Raw genomic sequence first — 19,014 nt, forward strand, 5'->3', positions numbered from 1 at the left:
TAGCTAGGCTTTTTTAAAAAATTATTTTTAAAGACTTTACTCTCATTGGCAAGAGTTGTTCTGGGCCATGTGGTTGGGATAGCAATGTCACACCCTCGGCTTCCAGAAAGCAGGAGTGAGCTTCTCAGTGCATCATCTTCACACTCACAGGAAAGGTGGAGCTCAGCTACGGTGGCCTTGACTTCACTCCATTTCAGCTGCTCATCTCGGTGGTTGTGCTCAGAACCCAGAGCTGCTCCATGTCCAAAATCTGACACTGACATGTCCCTCTCCCTGACTGGAACCCCTCTGCCTTTCAGTCTCCTCTTTCTTTATTCCTCTTACACCTGTTTTTGTTTTCCTTCAGTGAGACCTCCAGTTTCCTCTATTTCCTCCCAGTCTTTCATCTCTCTACTCCCAGTCTCCTCTCTCTTTCTAACTTGCTTATAGCCTTAATTCTTTTGCATCCTTTTCCTTCATCAGCATTTACCCAACAAAGCTCTAACTCTGAATCAATGCAATAGTGTTCATTCTTTCCCCCGACATTCAGTCAGATGTGCACTGCGGGAGGAAAAGGATAACTAGCATTTATCCAGTACTTGCTAAAGCAGCACCATGCTAAGTGTTTTCCGTGTATGATCTCATTTTATCCTCACCAGCCATAAGGGAGATTTTTGCCCACTTTAAAAGCAAGAAAAATTGTTTCGCAGAGGTTAAGTAACTTACCCAAAGCAATACATCAAATCAAAGACACCATCAACTGTAGATGCCCCATTATTCTGAAAAAGCAAAAGAAAATGCAATTCTAATTGGAAGGTGCCATCAGTAGATAGATACATCCTGATTTCAGTGGTGTTAAATGTAAAAACCTGCATCTAAGAATCAATGAAATATGACAAGTGAGGGAAATGGTGCAAACCCAGGCAGTTTGGATCCGGAAGCATAATAGTCATCACTATGCTATTCTGCCTCATAAAAACCACACAAGCATGCAAAATGGTTTGTTACAAATTCATGGTCTCAAACTTTGCCTGGGCTTTTAGCACTTTCCTTAGTATCTTTCTCCTCTCTCTTATCTCCTCTCTTCCCTTCTTCTCTTCAGTGATTATTCCAAAGCCTTTTCACTCTCCTTAAGTTTCCTCCTTAGCACCTACCCTCATTCACTCTTTGTGGATGACTGTGCATCTTGCTTCATTAAGAAAATTGAAACCATTGATCACCACCTCTCTCAACTCCTCTCCACCACTCCCTCTACTACCTGGGACATGTCCACATCCAGAGTGGCCTGCCTTCTTCCTTGTTCAGAGAGCAAGCTACTCCCTTCTATTGAACGTTGGCTCCTCCTCATTCTCTTAGCCCTGTGGATTCTTGTTTGCTGAGATTTTAGTCACCGTTCTTTCTTGAATTTCGACTCCTCCCTCGTTATTGGTTCCTCTCCCTCAGCCTCTAAATATGACAAAGACCCAACCCCTGACCTCCTGTTCCAACTCTTCTTCATCTTCTTTTCTAAACTTCGCAGGAAGTGCTTCACCGGGATTGTCTGCATTTCCTCACTTTCCACTTCTGCCTCAGCCCACTTCTTCCCAACACTAGTTGATATTGCTTTTAATAAGCAACTTGGTGACCTTCTGCTTTTAAGATCCAATGGAAAACTCTTTGTTTTCATTTTATCAACCTCCTTTTCTGAATCTGTGTGATGTGGTTGATTTCTTCCCACTTTGTGAAAATCTCTGTCTCTTTGGTTTCCAAAGCACCACACTCTCTGGTTCTTCTTAACTCTGTTTCTTAGTCGCTTAAATGTTGGCATTTCTCAGTTTCTACCCTCAGGCTACTATTGTACCCACTCTACATACTTTCCTGTGAGAGTTTTAACTGTTGCTTACAGGTCAATCTAAAGCCCAACTCTTGACTTCTCTCCCGAGCACTGTGTCTGAGTTTTTATCTTAGACCCACCTCTTCCTTGGGGATTCATTTTCTCCATTTGGATATCAGTCATCTCCAACTTAACATCTTGAAAACCAAATTCTTGATTTCCCTTCCCCACACCTATTCCTCAAAACATTTTTCCTCTTAGCTGATGGTAACTCCAAACTTCCGTTTGCTTAGCCCCCAACACTTGGAGTCATCTTCAGTTTCTCTCTTTTTCTTGCATCCCACATCCAGTCCATCAGCAAGTCCTGTCCTTTCTGCCATCAAAATGTATTCAGAATCTTCTCCCTTTCACCGACTCCACTGCTGCCACCTTTATCTGACCCACCGTCATCTCTCGTCTGGGTCTTGCAGCAGCTCTCACTGCACTCTCTGCCTCTGCCCTCACCCCCTCCAGTCTGTTGGCTACTGAGCAGCCAGGATGGAGTTATGACCACCTCTCTGAGCTCACCTCCTACCACTATACCCAGAAAACAATCACAACACACTCGTTCCATGCTCCCCTCACCCCCAGCATCCTTTCACATGTGTATGCACGATTCCCTTTCTCCCTTTCAGGGTCTTTACTCAGATATCCTTCATCAGGAAGGTATTCTCAGTATCGCTTATGAAATAGCTCTTCACCGTCCTTTCCTAATCCTGCCTTACTTCTTCTTCATGATCATTTGATTTTCCTTATCACACCTGACACACATGTTTCTTCTTAGGCTGCAGAATGACAGACAGACTCTCATTATTGACTCATGCATGGCACTATCTGTTTATTTGATTCACTATTTATGTGTTTGTCCACACACAGCTGAAAACTCACCGTTCAACACAGAAGCTAGAAACACAGATCATTATACACATATATCATTTTACAATTAAAATGTACATTTTTCCTCCACCCCCAATGTGAACTCCACGAGTGCAGGGACTTTGTTTTGCTCCTTCTGTCTACACAGCACCTGGAACAGTGCCTGACACATGGCACTTGAAAAGAAATTAAGCACTGCATGTTGATGTAGTGATGTTTTCAAGCATAATGTAACTCTCAACACGGCCACAGCCAGAATTACATCTCTTGTCCTTACTTCTGTTCTCCCTTCTCGCTCTTCACTTCTTTCCTTGACTTTGCTCCCCAGAAGCACGGAACTGCTTTGAGTTCTCCCTCCATGCCTTTGCTCATGCCGACTTCTCTGCCTGGAGGAGACCATCTCCTCTCCTTGGGCCCCAGGAACTTCCTTCTTCAAGAAGTTCACCAGACACCTCCTCAAAGGGGCCATGTCTGCCCCCGACATTCCCTTTCTCTTCCTTAGGGTCCTCCCATGCCACTCTCTAGCCCTGTGTTTCTTTGATGATCTTCTCCAAGAGGCAGAGCTCCTTGAAGTTCAAGAAGCAAGTCCAAGACCTCACCTACAATCTTTCCCCACATTCTTAGGGTGTAATTAGAAGCAGGCATCAGTATGCTGAGTTCACAGATTGAGAAACGAGTTCACTCCATCCAGTTTCAGAGCAGGAGAGAGAGCCCAGAACCCCTCAGGAGTCCTCTCCAGAGCTCTTTATTCCTATTACTTGGGTAGGGGGTGCATTCTCAAGTCTTGGGTAAACCTTGCTCTATGCATGGTTCCTCCCTGTGCCCTCTGGAAGGTAACCGTGGATACTACTGAGCCTGCACAAAAGCCTTCAGTTAATGGAGACTATACATGGTTTTCAGGATGCTTAGAGGGTTTTGAGGCCAGGGGCAAAACCTGCAAACACTTGCAAAGGTAAATGTTTTGCTTCAGGCCCCTGGGCTGGGTGTGTTTTCAGGTAGGGTGGATGCTAATGGTTAGCATAATCCCGTAGGGTGACAGGGCTCCTGCTCTGACTAGGATATTAACTAGCTGTGAGTCGAGAATCAAAGGGAATCCCAGGCATTTCCTCTGGGAAAGCAGGGACTCTGCTGTGAAATCTGGAGCAACGGGCTGACGGGAGTGATGCCAGCAACATCCAGGGCTCCCGACGTGACACAGGTCACAGAATCTGGAGATAAGAGGTCTCCTTTCCCCAGGAGAGCTTCCAGCAGAGCCGTGTCCCTAGCCACATCCTTGCCCCAGGGGTGTTTTCTCCTCCCGGCCCAGGACCCCGGGCTGGCAGGAGAAATGCCCCCAGGATGTCTCAGGGAGGTGCGTCACTTCCTTGGAGACTTTACTGACCGCTGGGAGGACACCCAGGTGCCTTGGGTCTTCCCTCACATCTCTTTATTCTCAAACAAGGCGCGCTGGAGAGGGCGGATCTGGGGAGCCCCACTCGCTCTTAGACCGGCGCGGGGCTGGTCCCAACTTTCCAGAGCGCGCCCGCAGCGTCACGCCTTCGGAGCTAGGACCGGGGAGACAAGTCGCACCGGGCACAGTTCCGCTGGGTGGAGGGTGGGCGTGGGTCAGGGTCAACGAGGGTGCGGATGGCCAAGCCTGCTTGTTTCCTGAAGGGAAATCTTCAGGGCAGCGTGGGAGGAGGAGGGTGCGAGAGACGGGCTTGGGGGCGAGGGGTGGCGGCAGTTTCCCGGCTCATTGACGTAGACGTGAAGAGGCGCGAGCGCTCCCACTGCTTAAGAAGAGGCACGGAGCCCTCGGGACGCTGAAGCTGGGGACGGTCGCCCGCTCGGGGAGCAGCCCGGGCATTGCCTCTCCGCGCGCTCGAGGGAGCCCAGAGGGCTGGCGGGTAAGAGCGAGGGGCGCCTTCCGCGACCGGGGAGGACAGCCGCGGGGAAGGGGGCTGGCGGGGCGCAAAGGACTGAGCGGGGCGAGGCCGCGAGCCAGGTGCAGGTCGGGGCGCGCCGGGCACAGCGCGGGGCTCCGGCGGGGCTCCCGGCGCACGCGGGGCGGAGGAACCTGCCGGCGCGGGGAAGACCCTCCTCCGAGCGGGGGGCCTCCGGGGCCGCTCCCGGCGCTGCGGGGCGAGCGGAGGAGTCCCGACGGCGCCGCTTCAGCACCCCGGACAGCGCCCGCCCTCTGTCTTCTGTAGGCTCAGCCCTGGCAGCCCGGACTTGGCCCCCAAGGGAAAAAACCTCAGGGGCCCCTCGACTTGGATATTTTAGTTCAGAAGAGGATGTATTGAATATAATTTCGTTCGGGTAGAGATTCTGTGCAAATGATCTGAACTATAGAGAAAACATTTTTGAATAACCTTGAATCTCAGTATGCCTCTTCAAGATAGGAACGTGCCTTGTTCAAAGACGGTTTCTGAAATATCGATCTAAGGGTGCCTCAGTACCTTCCGCTGCTGTGCAGAAGAGAGATTCCATCTTATGGTGCCATCATGAGATAACACCAACATCTTACAGTGTTACCATGAGATGTTTCAGTACAGAGTGAATATGCCCATGAGCTGTGCCTTGCCTGCCTTCATGATACTAACATCCAAGAGGTTTGGAAATATAAGAGAAGACTGAAAGTGAGGTGTATATACTGCCATGTATTTTCTTTATGTTAGAGTTGCTTAAGTGTTATATACATTTTGTATAGTCTTTGAACAGTCAGATAAGGTTTTCTTCTTGGAAAAAGGAGAACATAGGTTATTATTAATTTAAGGACATTATTTCTCATTGCACTTGTCTGAAGTCTAACCTAATAACTTCAAAGTGGTAAATGGATGCCTTGATTTATTGCAACAGGCTTTCAGGGCCAGAAAAGTTGAATGAGGAAAAAAATTTTCATTAAAATTCTTGAGAATTATAGAAAGAAGAGAGAAATGAGAAAACATCATCTTTATGAAAGTTATATCAGAATTGCAGAACATTTTAGGTGTTTGTAAAATGTCTCTTAGTTCTGCTTTAATGGGGTGAATATATGTCCCTTGGTTCCCATACTTTTAGCGTGATATCTTGTGTTTATTTGTATTTATAACATTTTGCTATTCTTATGCCTTTTGTTAAAATTAAAAGTCACCCTGAATAGAAAAGCATCCGAGGGTAAAACATATTCAAATTCTTAATTACATGGGAGTCTTGGATTAGGAGAGCTAGGCTAAATTATAATATTATAGAATAATTGAAGGCAGGCAGCAAGATTTTAATGTTTCACTTAATACTCCTTTAAACTATATTTCTCTGTACAAGGGAAAAACAAATCACTTACTCATCTTACAAAGGGATATATCTTAGGAATAAATATTTCTTAATCTAAATATCTTGATTTTACACTAACTGTCTTGACAATGAGTCATTTTAGATAAAATGGGGCTTGTGATACGGGAAGCAGGATAAGACTTTTCCTAGAGACAATGGTGTGTTTCCTTTGCTGGCACCAAGGTTCTTAAAGGCAGAAGTACTTTCTTTACTGAGTGGAGCACAAGCAGGGACTCATATGAGATCTTTCCATCCTGTGCAGTTTCAGGGCCATGGCCAACCCTCGGAACAGAGGAGGGATCTACCGACCCTTGAGCCTCACCAGCTCCCTGCTCATTGTGGGAATATGCTGTGTGTCTCCTTTCTTCTGTCATAGCCAGACAGACCTGCTGGCTCTTAACCAAGCTGATCCTCAGTGCTGGGAATCTTCTTCAGTGCACCTCCTGGAAATGCGGAAGCCTCGAATTTCCAACACTGTTTCAGGTTTCTGGGATTTTATGATCTACCTGAAGTCATCTGAGAACTTGAAGCACGGGGCACTGTTCTGGGATCTGGCCCAACTCTTCTTGGACATCTATGTGGACTGTGTCCTCTCCAGGAACCATGGCTTAGGAAGGAGGCACTTGGCTGGAGAGGAAGAGAAGATCTCAGCGGTGCATCCACAGCACACAAAGAGAAAACAAGGTGGTCAACCCCAGGTCCCAGGTCTTTGAAAGGGTCAATCAAGTGTGAATGTGCTGAATTTTGAAGAAGAGGGAAATGGCTTTAGGGGAATCCATTGCCCCATATATTCCTCTCAGGAGCACACAAGTGATAGAAAGATAGATAGCACTTCCTTTTGCATTTCACGGTAGCTGTTCATATCAGCATATTGTCCTCATCCTCACACTTCATGTGAACAGCAGCAAGGAAGAGTCAGAAAGACAAGTAAGGAAAAGTTTGATTCTCAAAATACAACATACAGGCATAAAGTGATGCCCCCCAATTAACACTATTTTTTACCATTAGCTTGAACATTGGCAGTCATAACCTGTGTTTATTTGCTACGGAATTGGGAAGACTTTAACATAAGCATTCACAACACACAAGCTCTTGACCCTTTTAAATTGAAAGAAAAAAACCATTGCTGTCATGTAAATGGAGGGACTCCTGGAGATGTACTTAGCTGATGAAACAAAGGGTAGAAAAATCGGCTGGCTTGCAAATTCACCTCCTTGCTGCTTTTGAACAAATCTCAAATAAGTAATTAACTTCCAGCAAGCTGAGTAATTAATTTTTAGTAATTTGGAACTTCCTACAGATTTAGAGATTTTCAATGAAGGAAATATTATATTCAAATACAGCCTTCTCTGGGGGCACGAGAAGAAATATCATTTATAGAATTAGAATGAGGACGAATGAGCCGCTGTGAGTAAGCTGAAAGGCACCTTCGCTTTGTTCCTGTTTTTGCTCCTTTCTTGGTGTTGTTTTAATCGACGACCTTCCAAGGCTTGCAGCAAGGGCTGTTTGGGTGGTAGGGACTCTTAGAATTATTTATGCTCCAGAGAAAACTGAGGCATAACTAATTTTTGTAGTTTTACATTTTATTGTGGGTATTGTTATATATTTCTGTAATCTTTCTATTAAAATAGCTATTAACAGTAATAGCCCTAGATCAACCTTTCCCAAGATATTGTAAAGCGTTCGTATATCTAGTTTGTTTTAACCTCAGTAACTAAAAATCCTCATGATTCGCTCATCCATAAAACTAGATAATCCGCTGCTATTATTTATAGATAAATTTATTATTTTGGCAAATATTGTAACAAACCAATTTCCTTTTTTTAGAGGGAATATTCTTTCAGTAGCTTAGCTACTAAAGTAGAAACACAAAATGAATGCTCTTAAATGTTGGTTATCAATATTTTAAAAATCTTTTGAACAGAGGCTGCCCAGACATCAGCATCAGTAAGGACTGTATATTTTCTTCATCTGTACTGTAGGGCCTTTTCTTCCGTTTTTATTATATTTAGTTGCCACCCTCAAATCACTACCAATATTTCCTGTTTTTTTATATTTTTCACTCACTTTGAATTACTCAAGTATCTACAGAATAAATGAAAATAATAATATTTGTTTTGAACTGAATATAAAAATAATTAAGTAGTCTTTCTCTAAAGCAGCTTTCGGATTAGTTGCTTGCAACAAGCCTATCAGAATAGTCTGAGACTATGTGCAGTTTTTTGATCTACGTCAACAAGGCATTTTTATCTTCTTAAAAAAAAGAAGTAGATTTATCTTCAACTTTGGAAGCGACTTCCTTCCTCTTGCTGCAGAGTTGCTGTTGACCCAGCTGGTCTGCGCACTTTAGCTGTTGTGGCTCTGCAAGTAGGAGGAGGCAACATTTCACTTCATTGAAGTTTTTTCAATGTTTGACATAAACAATTGTTTGCAGATCAGGAGACAAGACTTTCCATTTGGGTTGCATAATCATAATCACAGAAAGTCCTGGGTCAGGAAGACACTATGTCTAAAAGTTAGATAGTTGCGGGAACATCAAGATTTCATCTCAAGAGGCTCGAATAAATGTCTAGTGGCTCAACTGGGCTCTAGATGTACCCGAACGGATTCTCTACTAATCTTTTCTTTTGTCCCTCGGGGATTAACATGCTACAAGGCTGGGATGGGAGTGGAGGTGAAGAGGTGTCTGTCTCTATAGTTCTCAGGGAAATCACATCATTAGAGCAAAAGGGAAGAGCTAAAATAAGTGTCTACATAATATGCAAAAAGGTTCTTGTTATTTGGATGTCCTCAAATTAAATAGTTTAAATACACTTGAGAAATGTTGCTTTGAATCATGGTTTGTTATAACATAAAACTCCTATATAATTTTGTATGTTAATATGTCATATTTGTTAATATTGAGTCAACAAATATGAAAACAAGAGATATCAAATAGCTGTGTAACCTTGGGCAAGTTAATTAATTTATTTAGCCCTCAGATACTTTACCAGAAAAAGAAGGGCATGGAAAGAATTAGATGACCCATAAAGTCTCTTCAGGTTCTCCACTCCAATGTTCTGTGATTCTATAAAACAGAAATGTATGAAAGGCATGTATTTAACCATGGAAAGGATGTGGAAAGCTTTATCCCGAGATGGCTTACTGAGCCGGACGATGCCCTCAACACTGGCTGTTTATAACAACGATCAGCAGAAACAGAGGAGGTCCAGAAATGAGAATTCCAAAAAATCTGAGGACTAGAGATATTATCATTTGAGAAGAGACTCAAAAGATCATTGTTATTTAGTCTAGAAAGATACGAGCTAATAGCCGAATGCTGAAATATCTGGGAGGTGTGACAACGCTGTACCCAGGCTTAACTCCTTAATTATGATGGATTATGTGAAGGGAGAGAGAGAGAGAGTAACTGATTTAGGAAAAGAGTAGGCTGATGGAAACCCCCAAATAGAAAATAACAGAGTTGAGGTTAGCTCACAGGTAACATAAAGGCTTAAATGCAAATGAAGGGATGTTGAAGTATATCATTGTTTGTGTCAAAATTGATGGCCTCTTCCTTGAACAAATCTTGCTCTGCCACTGAGAGGAACAGAAAAACCTGCCTGCCTGAGCCTGGCAGTTTATATGTTCTAGAAAAATTGTAAGTCTTTGCTTTCCTCCATGACAAGAAAATTAAAATTTAGACTGATAATTTGATGATGTTTGCTGTCGGAGTCTAACTAGCTGGCAAATGTTCAGAGAGCTTATTTTTTTAAACACTAAGCAGAAGAGAAAACAATGCTTCAGAAATGTAAACAATTAGATTCACAAACGCTTGATTTTCTGCTTTACTCACTCCAAGAAATTTCCTAAGCAACATATTTGGAAATTACCCATCTAGAAATCTATTCTAAGGAAACATTCAGAGGGTCAGACATGTAGCCAATGATGCAGCATGGGGCTCTTTATGCAAGATTGTTTATAGTAACAGAAAATTCGGAAAAAATCTAGCGTCCCTACTAGGGTGATGGAAAACTCAATGATGACATGAACTGTGTGCGTTAAGCTGTGGTTATCTCTGGAAGATTATATTATGTGTGGCTTAAAGTTTTTTCTTTTATACTTTTATATTAAAAATTATATAATGACCATTTTTAACTTTTTAATCATAAAAGTATATCTTAATACATATCAATTAAGGAAATATATTTATTACAATTTACTGAATTTTTATAACTAAACTGCATAGGACACAAAATTTTGCATAAACACAAATTTATATATACATCTCTGCAATAAATTTATACAGACTTTTGATAGTAGAGTAGCAAAAACAGCAAACTTACTTTAGAAAATCAATTTATTAATATTTAATCAACATGAAATTAATTTGGTGGGCTAATGATTGTTCCTTTTCTCTACTTTCAGGGACATATTCTCAGCAACTAAGAGCCCCTGCCCTAAAGAAGAAACAGCTGGTTGAAGAGTTGATAAACACGCACGTGCGCAGGAGTGGGTCCAAGTTCCTTGGAAAAGTGACCAGTAGCCTGGAAATAAAGAGAAAATAAATCTAACCTCAGGGCTAACTCATATCTTGGAATTCAAAAAAATATATATTTTCTTGACTATTGATCATTTGTTTACCTGAAATGGTGGGAATGTCCAGAGATAAATATTCAGCCACGTTCTCTCAGAGCTCTTGCTTTCACTCTTTTAGGCTGCCAGCATGTTCCTTCAAATGGTGACATTACTGCCAGACCATCCCACTGTCTGAAAGAGTCAGAATGGCTTCCAAGGATGAGAAGGGGAGTGGGGCTGCTCACATTCTTCGTATTCATTTTGATCATTTGTTTTGGAATGCTTGACATTTTTAATGAACTAGAATGCCGTACATTTAACATGAATGCGTTGCATGACCTCCAAGACACTAACCCCTGGATCGCTTATGCACAGGCATAGAAGGCACTAGATTTATTAATGACCCAGTACTAATGGTCTGTGATACTGGAATCTTGTTTGAAAGAATATTTTTGAATACTTTGAACTGAATAAAGCAAAAAACAAAACAAAACAAAAAACTGGCAAATAAAGCATTCTTCTAATGGAAACAAATTAATAAAAGCTCTGGACCCCAAGGAATGTTATTGGAGTCTCTTTATTTCAATATTTAATGTTAACATTAACAATAATCCAAACTCTAATAAAATAGCAGTAAGTATAAATTATTTCCAAATTAGCATATTTTCTATTTGACTAAATATTAAAATTCTATGATTGGTTACACTTTGCATTGAAAAGCAAACTAAAAATAAAATGAACACCATTAAAAGAAAAGAACCCAAAAGCATTCTTTCCCTCAAAAGGACCAGGCCTGAATGATTAGCAAATTTATTTGAGTTCCAGACACAATGCTATTTTTAACTCTAATTATTCTCATCTCTCCAATCATTCTATAAGTGATAACTGACAACCAGTTTGAATTTCAGATATGTTAGCAATTGACTTGATTTTTCCCCAGGTCCAAAAGAAGCCTCAGTAAATGTTTTCACTGAAGGTTTAGGGTCCTCCTTCAGCTATAAACCTTATCTACAGGGTTCTCAGTAGACACAGCTGCATCTGAGGATTAGCCAAGTTCTGACAATAGGAGAAGCAAGTCTGGGAAGGAACTGGGGAGGGGCCCAGCCTCAGCTTTTGCTTGGTTAGGAGAATGAGCACATTAAAAGTGACCACTCTTTCCAACAGGCGCCTGAAAAGATGTTCAAATCACTAATGATTAGGGAAATGCAAACCAAACCAAAATGAGGTATCACCTTACACCTGTTAGAATGGCTATAATCACCAAGACAAAAAATAACAAATGTTGGAGAGGATGTGGAGAAAAGGGAACCCTCACACTCTGCTGGTGGGAGTGCAAACTGGTGCAGCCACTACAGAAAACAGTATGGAGATTTCTCAAAAAATTAAAAATAGAAATACCATACAATCCAGCTATCCCACTACTGGGTATTTATCTAAAGAACTTCAAATCAACAATACAAAGAGACTCATGCACCCCTATGCTCATTGCAGCATTATTCGCAATAGCCAAGACGTGGAAGCAAGCCATGTGCCCATCACTGATGAATGGATAAAGAAGATGTGGTATATATAACAATGGAATACTACTCAGCCATAAAAAAAGACAAAATCGTCCTGTTTGCAACAACATGGATGGACCTGGAGGGTACGATGTTAAGTGAAGTAAGCCCGACAGAGAAGGACAAACACCAGATGATTTCACTCATATGCAGAAGATAAATTAACCCATGGACAAAGAGAATAGATTAGTGGTTACCAGAGGGGAAGGGGGCTAGGGGTGGGCATAAGGGGTACAGGGGTACATATATATGGTGACTGACAGATAATAATGTACATCTGAAATTTCACAATGTTATAAACTATTATGGCCTCAATAAAATAATTTAAAAAATCATACAGGAAATGAGAAAAAAAGAAAGCTTCCGCTGACTGCCATTCCACACAGGCTCATGGTTTTGCTTTCATGCTACTTTCTCTAATGTCTTTCACCATATTCTTAAAAACCGCCACATAAACTCATTACCTCTTACAAAATGTTGAAAAGATGCCACTCTCTCAATGCTTACAGAACAGTCCGCCCCTGCTCCGTCCTCACCTTGGTGCTACACAGCAGGGGTGGCCGATTTTTTCTGCAAAGGGTCAGACAGTAAATATGATACGGGCCATCTGGTCTCTGTCGCCACGGATCCATTCTGCCTTTGTAGAATGAAAGCGGCCACAGACAATGTGTAAATAAATGAGCATGGCTTCGTCCCAATAAAACTTTGTTTATGGACACTGAAATGTGAATCTATACCATTTTCAAGTGTCAAAAAATATTATTCTTCATTTGATCTTTTCAATTATTTAACAAAACGTAATAACCACTCTTAGCCCACAGCCCGTACAAGAGAGGCAGGGGGCAGGACTTGGCCGTGGGCTGTTGCTGGCTGACATGCTTCTCTAGGGCATGCTTGTCAAACTTGTAAGGAACAAGCTGGGATAAAGTAAGGAGGAGAGTGAAAATGTCAAACAACAAAACCAGAGTCAAAAATTTGTGATAGGCTGAAAAGCAAATTCAAAAATATCAGGGAGAGACTGAACAGGGATAAGCCAGTCCTAATCATACAAGACTGGATGTCATTTCACTCTGGAAACAGTACCAGAAATTATAGATCACACAAACAAAATTCCACAGCCTCTCTAAGTGTAGCATGGACTGCACCTCAAGCTAACAGGTAAAACAATGGAATCGTAACAAGATTTACTGAGAGCAGTGGTTAGAGCACAGGCTCAGGAGCTGGGTTCAAATCTCAGCGTCATCAGGTACTGAGCACATGACTTTGGACAAGTTCCTGACCCTCTTTGTGCCTCAGTTTCTCAGGAAGGGTTTGTTGGGAGGATTAAATGAATTAGTACATAAGAGGTGCTTAGAAACTAAGTGCTCTAACAGCCAAAAAGTATTAGCCACACTGTGGACATTATTAAACTAAGCATCTATATCCTAATCATACATACGGAGAAAGGAGGCATATGGGTACTGTGGCCACACTCATTGGATGCAGAGTTTTAGTGAGAAACGTTCATGTTTTAAAATTTAATAAATTTATTTTGAGATAATTGCTGATTCATATACAGTTGTAAGAAATAATATAGAGACATCCTGTATATCCTTCACCTAATTTCCCTTAATGGTAACACCTTGCATAAGTAGAGCACAATAACACAGCCCGGAAATGGACACTGGTGCAACCAGTTTATTCAGATTCAGCTGTGCATGCACTCAATTTGTGTGTGTGTGTGTATGTATGTATGTATTTAGTTCTTTGCCGAAGCTTAGTCTCCAAGAGGAGCATCTAGATAGAAAATCAGGTCATCGGTTCAGTACTTTAAATGATAGTGAAGAAAACAGTTGCATGAATTCATGTAGATCTCACAATTGAACATTACTACCAAGGTATTCGAAGTAAGAACGGCCTTCTGCTGGGAGCTCAGCACATCCCATCTGACTGGCCTCCTCTTTTCATTTCCCTCCACCACCCCTCACTCTAGAGGCTTTACTCTGAAGAACCAAGACACGTGAATAGGGAGATTAGAAAATAAAACTTCTCTTCATGCTTCACACCAGACTATCGAGAGAGAGGCAGAAGGCTTAATTCTTTTAACACAGATTTTGAAAATACATTCCATCATTCTCCCAAGGGGCTTTTGAGCCTGGACTCCTCCTCACTTCAAGTTGGGCAGGGTGACGTGGTCCAGAAGGGCAGAGAAGGCCCCTCGTACTCGCTCAGCTCCGCGATACAGCTCCGTGTGTCCTGAAGACTGCAGCTCTGAAATCAGCAGAAGGAGGGTCCTTCAGAGAAGGCAGCTGACGGCGCTCAAACTGAGCTGGATAAAGCTCTGGCACAGAGAAGAAACCGAACCCGTACTCCTCCGTTCCTGAGGACAAGGCCCTTTCTCTAGGCTGCCTAGCAAATGAGATGGCCATTATTAACCACGATGCGTTACTAATGTAACCAGGGTGTGGGGTCTCAAAGGGCATCTTCCCATGACACCTGAATAGCCAGAAAGCGCCAGGGAGCAGTGGTCTTCAAGCTCTGGTGTATATCAGAATCACTTGGAGAGTTTTAAAACAGATTGCTAGGTCCCACCCTCAGAGTTCTGGTTCAGTATATATGATGGTTAATTTTATGTGCCGACTTGACTGGGCTACAGTGCCCAGATATTATTCTGAAAAACACCAATAAACATTACTCTGGGTGTGTCTGTGAGAGTGTTTCTGGAGGGGAGGTTAATATTTGAATAAGTAGACGGAGTAAAGCAGACTGCCCTCCCTAAAATGGACGGACCTCATCCAATCGATCGAAGGCCTGAACAGAACACAAAGGCTGAGTAAGAGAATTCCTTCTGCCTGCCTGCCTTCCAGCTGGGACATCAGTTTGCTTCCGCCTTTGGACTCAGAATGGAACGTCAGTCTCGAGCCTGCCAGCTTTCCACACTGGAACCACACATCAGCTCTCCTGGGTCTGTGGCTTGCTGACTGCACATCTTGGGACCTGTCAGCCTCCAAGATCACGGGAGCCAATTCCTTATGAGAAATCTCTTTCTATATCTCTATATACATCCTATTGGCAGGGTTTCTCTGGAGAACCCTGACTACATAGTCTGTTGGGGATGGGGCCCAAGAATCTGCATTTCTAACAAGTTCTCAGCTGATAATGATGCTGCTGTGTAGGAACCACGCTTTGAGAAGTTCTGCTCGATAGCTGCTGATGGATGGTTTGAGCAGTCCACTATGATCTGCCATAGCAGGGCTTGTGCTGTAGAAAGATCTACGGTTGGGCACCTGGCAAACAAAAGTTTGATACACACAATTTTTAACCTGAGTTCTATTTCTAGGAATTGACCCTACAAACATTCACATGAGTACAAAAAAATATGTTATAAGGATACTCAATAAAGCATTTTTATGATAATAAAAAGTTGGAAGTAACTTGATTTTACACCAATAAATAAATTATGGTACATTTATATCCTGGGATACTATGCAGCATTTAGGAAATGACATGCTCAATGTCTAAGATCCATTAAGTGAAGGAAGCAAAAGTATCTGCTGATCAGCAAGCGGCCTGCTGACAGCCCTCCGCCGGACCAAGCTTCAGGCAGGAGCATCTGGAAGCTAAAATGACCCAACATAAGCTTCACACGTCATAAGAAATAGGAAGGACAGTCAGCCCTGCAAGGAAGATTCTTAGAACTCCAGCCCCAAGGCCGCATGCTCCCGTCCCTATCTTATTCTCACGATGTGCTTTAGAAAAACGCTTGGAACTGCATGTAGACAAGCTGATCTGTAACCAGCAGAAAGAATAACCTGATAGCAGAAAATTTATGTCCTCTGCCCAAACTGTCCCGTCTGTTCCAGATAAGAGGTAACTGAGGTTTTCTTAGATTCCTCAGGAACATTGCCTTCAGCAGATCCGCTATGGAGAAGGGCCCAACGTTCTGCGGTCACCCATCACCTGACACCTGAGGCCCCTCCCCAACCCTGTTTGCCTCATATAAGTCATTTCCAAACCAGTTCCCTTTAAGATGGGTTTTTTTTTAGGACTAAGTCCACCATCTTCCGATCTGCTAGCGTATGGCTTATTAAAGTTCCCTCTCTACCACGGCCTGCTTGGCCTTCATATCTTGTGGCCAGCCGATCTAGCCCTTGCTCTGTATCAGAAAGTGTGAAGGAAAATTCACCAATCTGCTAACAGTGGTCACCCCTGAGAAACGGTGGCAAGCGGTGGAGGACTCGATGAGGAATGCATTTAGAAAAAAATCTGTGCACTCAAGAATTTTAATTTTACACTGAACATGTAGTACAACATTCTTTATGCAATTAATAAAAATAAGATCACAGGAAATGGAAACATGGAGGGGCTCATTTTGTTAGTTACACGATTTATATTGTGGCTCCATCTGTGCTGTTTTCTGTTGAGCATACAAGAGGGTTCCTGCCCCTTTACTCCACCCATCCTCTAAGACAGCTCCACAGCCACAAGGACGTTGAATAAGCAACATTTTACTCCCTGAATAAAAAGCTGTGTCCAGAGGCGAACTTATTTTAGTATATTCTTTTTCTCAGCCCACAGTGATAAGAACTTAAAATACCGCAAAAAAGATCTAGGGGAGCAAAACATTTTATGCATGGGAGATTTCCTGTTGTTTGGATGGTTTCTTTTTAAGCCCCAGTCCCTTGAAATGGTAAAAACAGCCAAATATATGCACCTAGCACCTAGCATGCTGCTGGGCATACAGCTGGAATTCAATACATCCAGGGACTGAATGAATATAGTGCATCGGTGGAGGCCCACTGAGACGTTAACTGGAAATACCTGTGCGGTCAACAGTCCAGAGGAAATCACAATGGGAAAACATTCACTTGAATGTAATTAAAAATCTGTCTGGTCCCTGAATGAACCAGGGATGTGAGAGAAGCCCATCAGAAAGACGGACACAGTGGTTTGAAAGTATTAGGTTATCTCATCTATGATTGCTCCTCTGGGCAACCGACACACTGAGCCCACGTCTTCCTTACAATGATAAGTAATGAAGCAAACCAGTATGTACTGAATATCGACTCTGTACTAAGACCTCTCCTGTAAGCTCCAGGTTGTCCATGGTGCCTGACACTCTGGTATCTCCACTGTGACGTCTCTCAGGTGACACACACTTAAATTGTTCAAAACAGAACTCTTGATTTGCTGACATCTGGCTCAGCTGTCCTCATCGCAGTACGTGTGTCACCATCCACCAGGCCAAGCCGCCATCACTTCTTGCCTAGACTACGGCAGGCTATTATCCCATCTCTGCTCACCCCCTTGCCCTTCTCCAGCCACTTTCCGCACAACGTAAATCTACCCCTTTCAAAATGAATGCCCAGCATCCAGCGCGTGCTTGGCACATAGTAATGCTTGATGACTGCTTGTTGAATGAATGAGTGAGTGAATGAATAATGAACCAAGTAGACTTTTTTCCTACCTTCATGGACCTTAATGCTGAAAGTCTGTGTATCTTTTCCCACCAAGAAAAATTACTTTTACCTGTATGTGGGAAAGAGCCAAAGAGAGATTTGTTAAGATTTCAGTACAGAACCCTAGGATTCCCAGGCAACATTTGAGAAGATGACCATCTAAACAATTGAGATAAAGACACAATACTGAACTTCTCTTTCCTGAGGTTGCTAAAGCACTCCTCTTTATTTTCCTACAATTTGGTAAAATTCAAGCTTCATTTTCTGATTATTTAAAATAACAGTTTAGGTGATGGTTCCAGGTGGGGATAAAGGAACAGCAACAATCGTCCCACATCCCCACCCCAAACACGCCCTCCTGACCCCACCACTTCACCCCCTGCCTTCCCTTCTCATCCCTGAAACCTGCAGGGCAAAGAGCTGGCAAAGAGGATGAGTGAAGCTGGGAAAAGAATTTCAGAGAGATACACAGGAAATGCCACTCACAAATGGAAAGAAAATAATCCAATGAGAAAGGAGGACTAGACTATTATGTCCTTTTTTTGACCTCACAGCAGCAAGTAGTGCTAGACACTCTTTCAAATCGAATTCCTTCACTGCAAGTTTGAACAAATTGTTTGCTAGTGATTTTCAACCCAGCATTTGGAATTTAAAGAGGTTTGGGGACCCCCTTCTACATACTTTCTCTTTTCCAATAACCTCTTGTAGCCTCTTGAAATCCTATTATCCTAGATCCTGAGACTGAATGACTCTATTCAGTAATGTCAACAACTGCCCCCGAGCTGACCATCGGGCTGGCTGTTTTAGTCTTATTAAGCCTTAAGTCCTATAAAGTTCATCTTAATTTCCAAAATGTGCTGACTCCTTAGCAAAGCTGCATTCCAAAGGGCATCAGCTACTAGGACACTCGCAACACTGGGTGAACATGCTGACACTCTGTCTTGGGAAATCTCAGCATGTTACAAACAGTAGATCTTTCTAATTTTCCTAACAATTCTCAAATTAAAAAAAAAAAACTGGGACATCAAACTGATTAGAAACTTCCTGCTGTTATCTGATGCATCCATGACAGAGACAGAAATAAAACAAGGTAATCAGTACCTGAATTCAGTTTGTCTGCCTTTCCACATCCACATCAGTGTGGTGACCACACTTTGTCACTGACAGAGTTTGGTGTAATTTTGGTAAGCATGCATAGATTGTGCATAAGGTATGGAGTGTATTCTTATAATCCATATTGCCAACGGCTAAGGAGACTTTACAAACAGGATCATATTGAATGCCAGGTTGAATAAGGATAGAAACAATAAGGAACATGTGGATGAGGAGTGATGGTGTTTAATAAATGCAAACAATAGCCCTGAGGATTAAGATAGATCCTATGCTTAAAAGTCTCAAAGAAATAAGACTGATATAAAACAGATAAGACTATAAATCTAAATCTTATCATTAGTATTTGCTG

General features: G+C 42.4%; 2 protein-coding genes across 2 annotated transcripts in view; one reads left to right on the plus strand and one right to left on the minus strand.

The window, feature by feature from the left end:
* The first annotated feature begins 4,462 nt into the window (after window positions 1-4,462).
* On the plus strand, window positions 4,463-11,110 carry FAM237A (family with sequence similarity 237 member A). Its single transcript, XM_014836438.3, has 3 exons — window positions 4,463-4,593; window positions 6,261-6,682; window positions 10,406-11,110. The coding sequence occupies exons 2-3, from the start codon at window positions 6,271-6,273 to the stop codon at window positions 10,543-10,545; spliced, it is 552 nt and encodes a 183-aa protein (XP_014691924.1). The 5' UTR covers window positions 4,463-4,593; window positions 6,261-6,270; the 3' UTR covers window positions 10,546-11,110.
* A 68-nt stretch (window positions 11,111-11,178) lies between these two features.
* DYTN (dystrotelin) overlaps window positions 11,179-19,014 on the minus strand; it is a 54,686-nt gene continuing 46,850 nt past the window's right edge. The window contains 1 exon segment of the mRNA XM_070506620.1: window positions 11,179-14,364. Coding sequence (XP_070362721.1) covers window positions 14,261-14,364 — 104 coding nt within the window. The 3' untranslated portion in view covers window positions 11,179-14,260.

Source organism: Equus asinus, chromosome 4, assembly GCF_041296235.1.
Source record: "Equus asinus isolate D_3611 breed Donkey chromosome 4, EquAss-T2T_v2, whole genome shotgun sequence".
Taxonomy (NCBI): domain Eukaryota; kingdom Metazoa; phylum Chordata; class Mammalia; order Perissodactyla; family Equidae; genus Equus; species Equus asinus.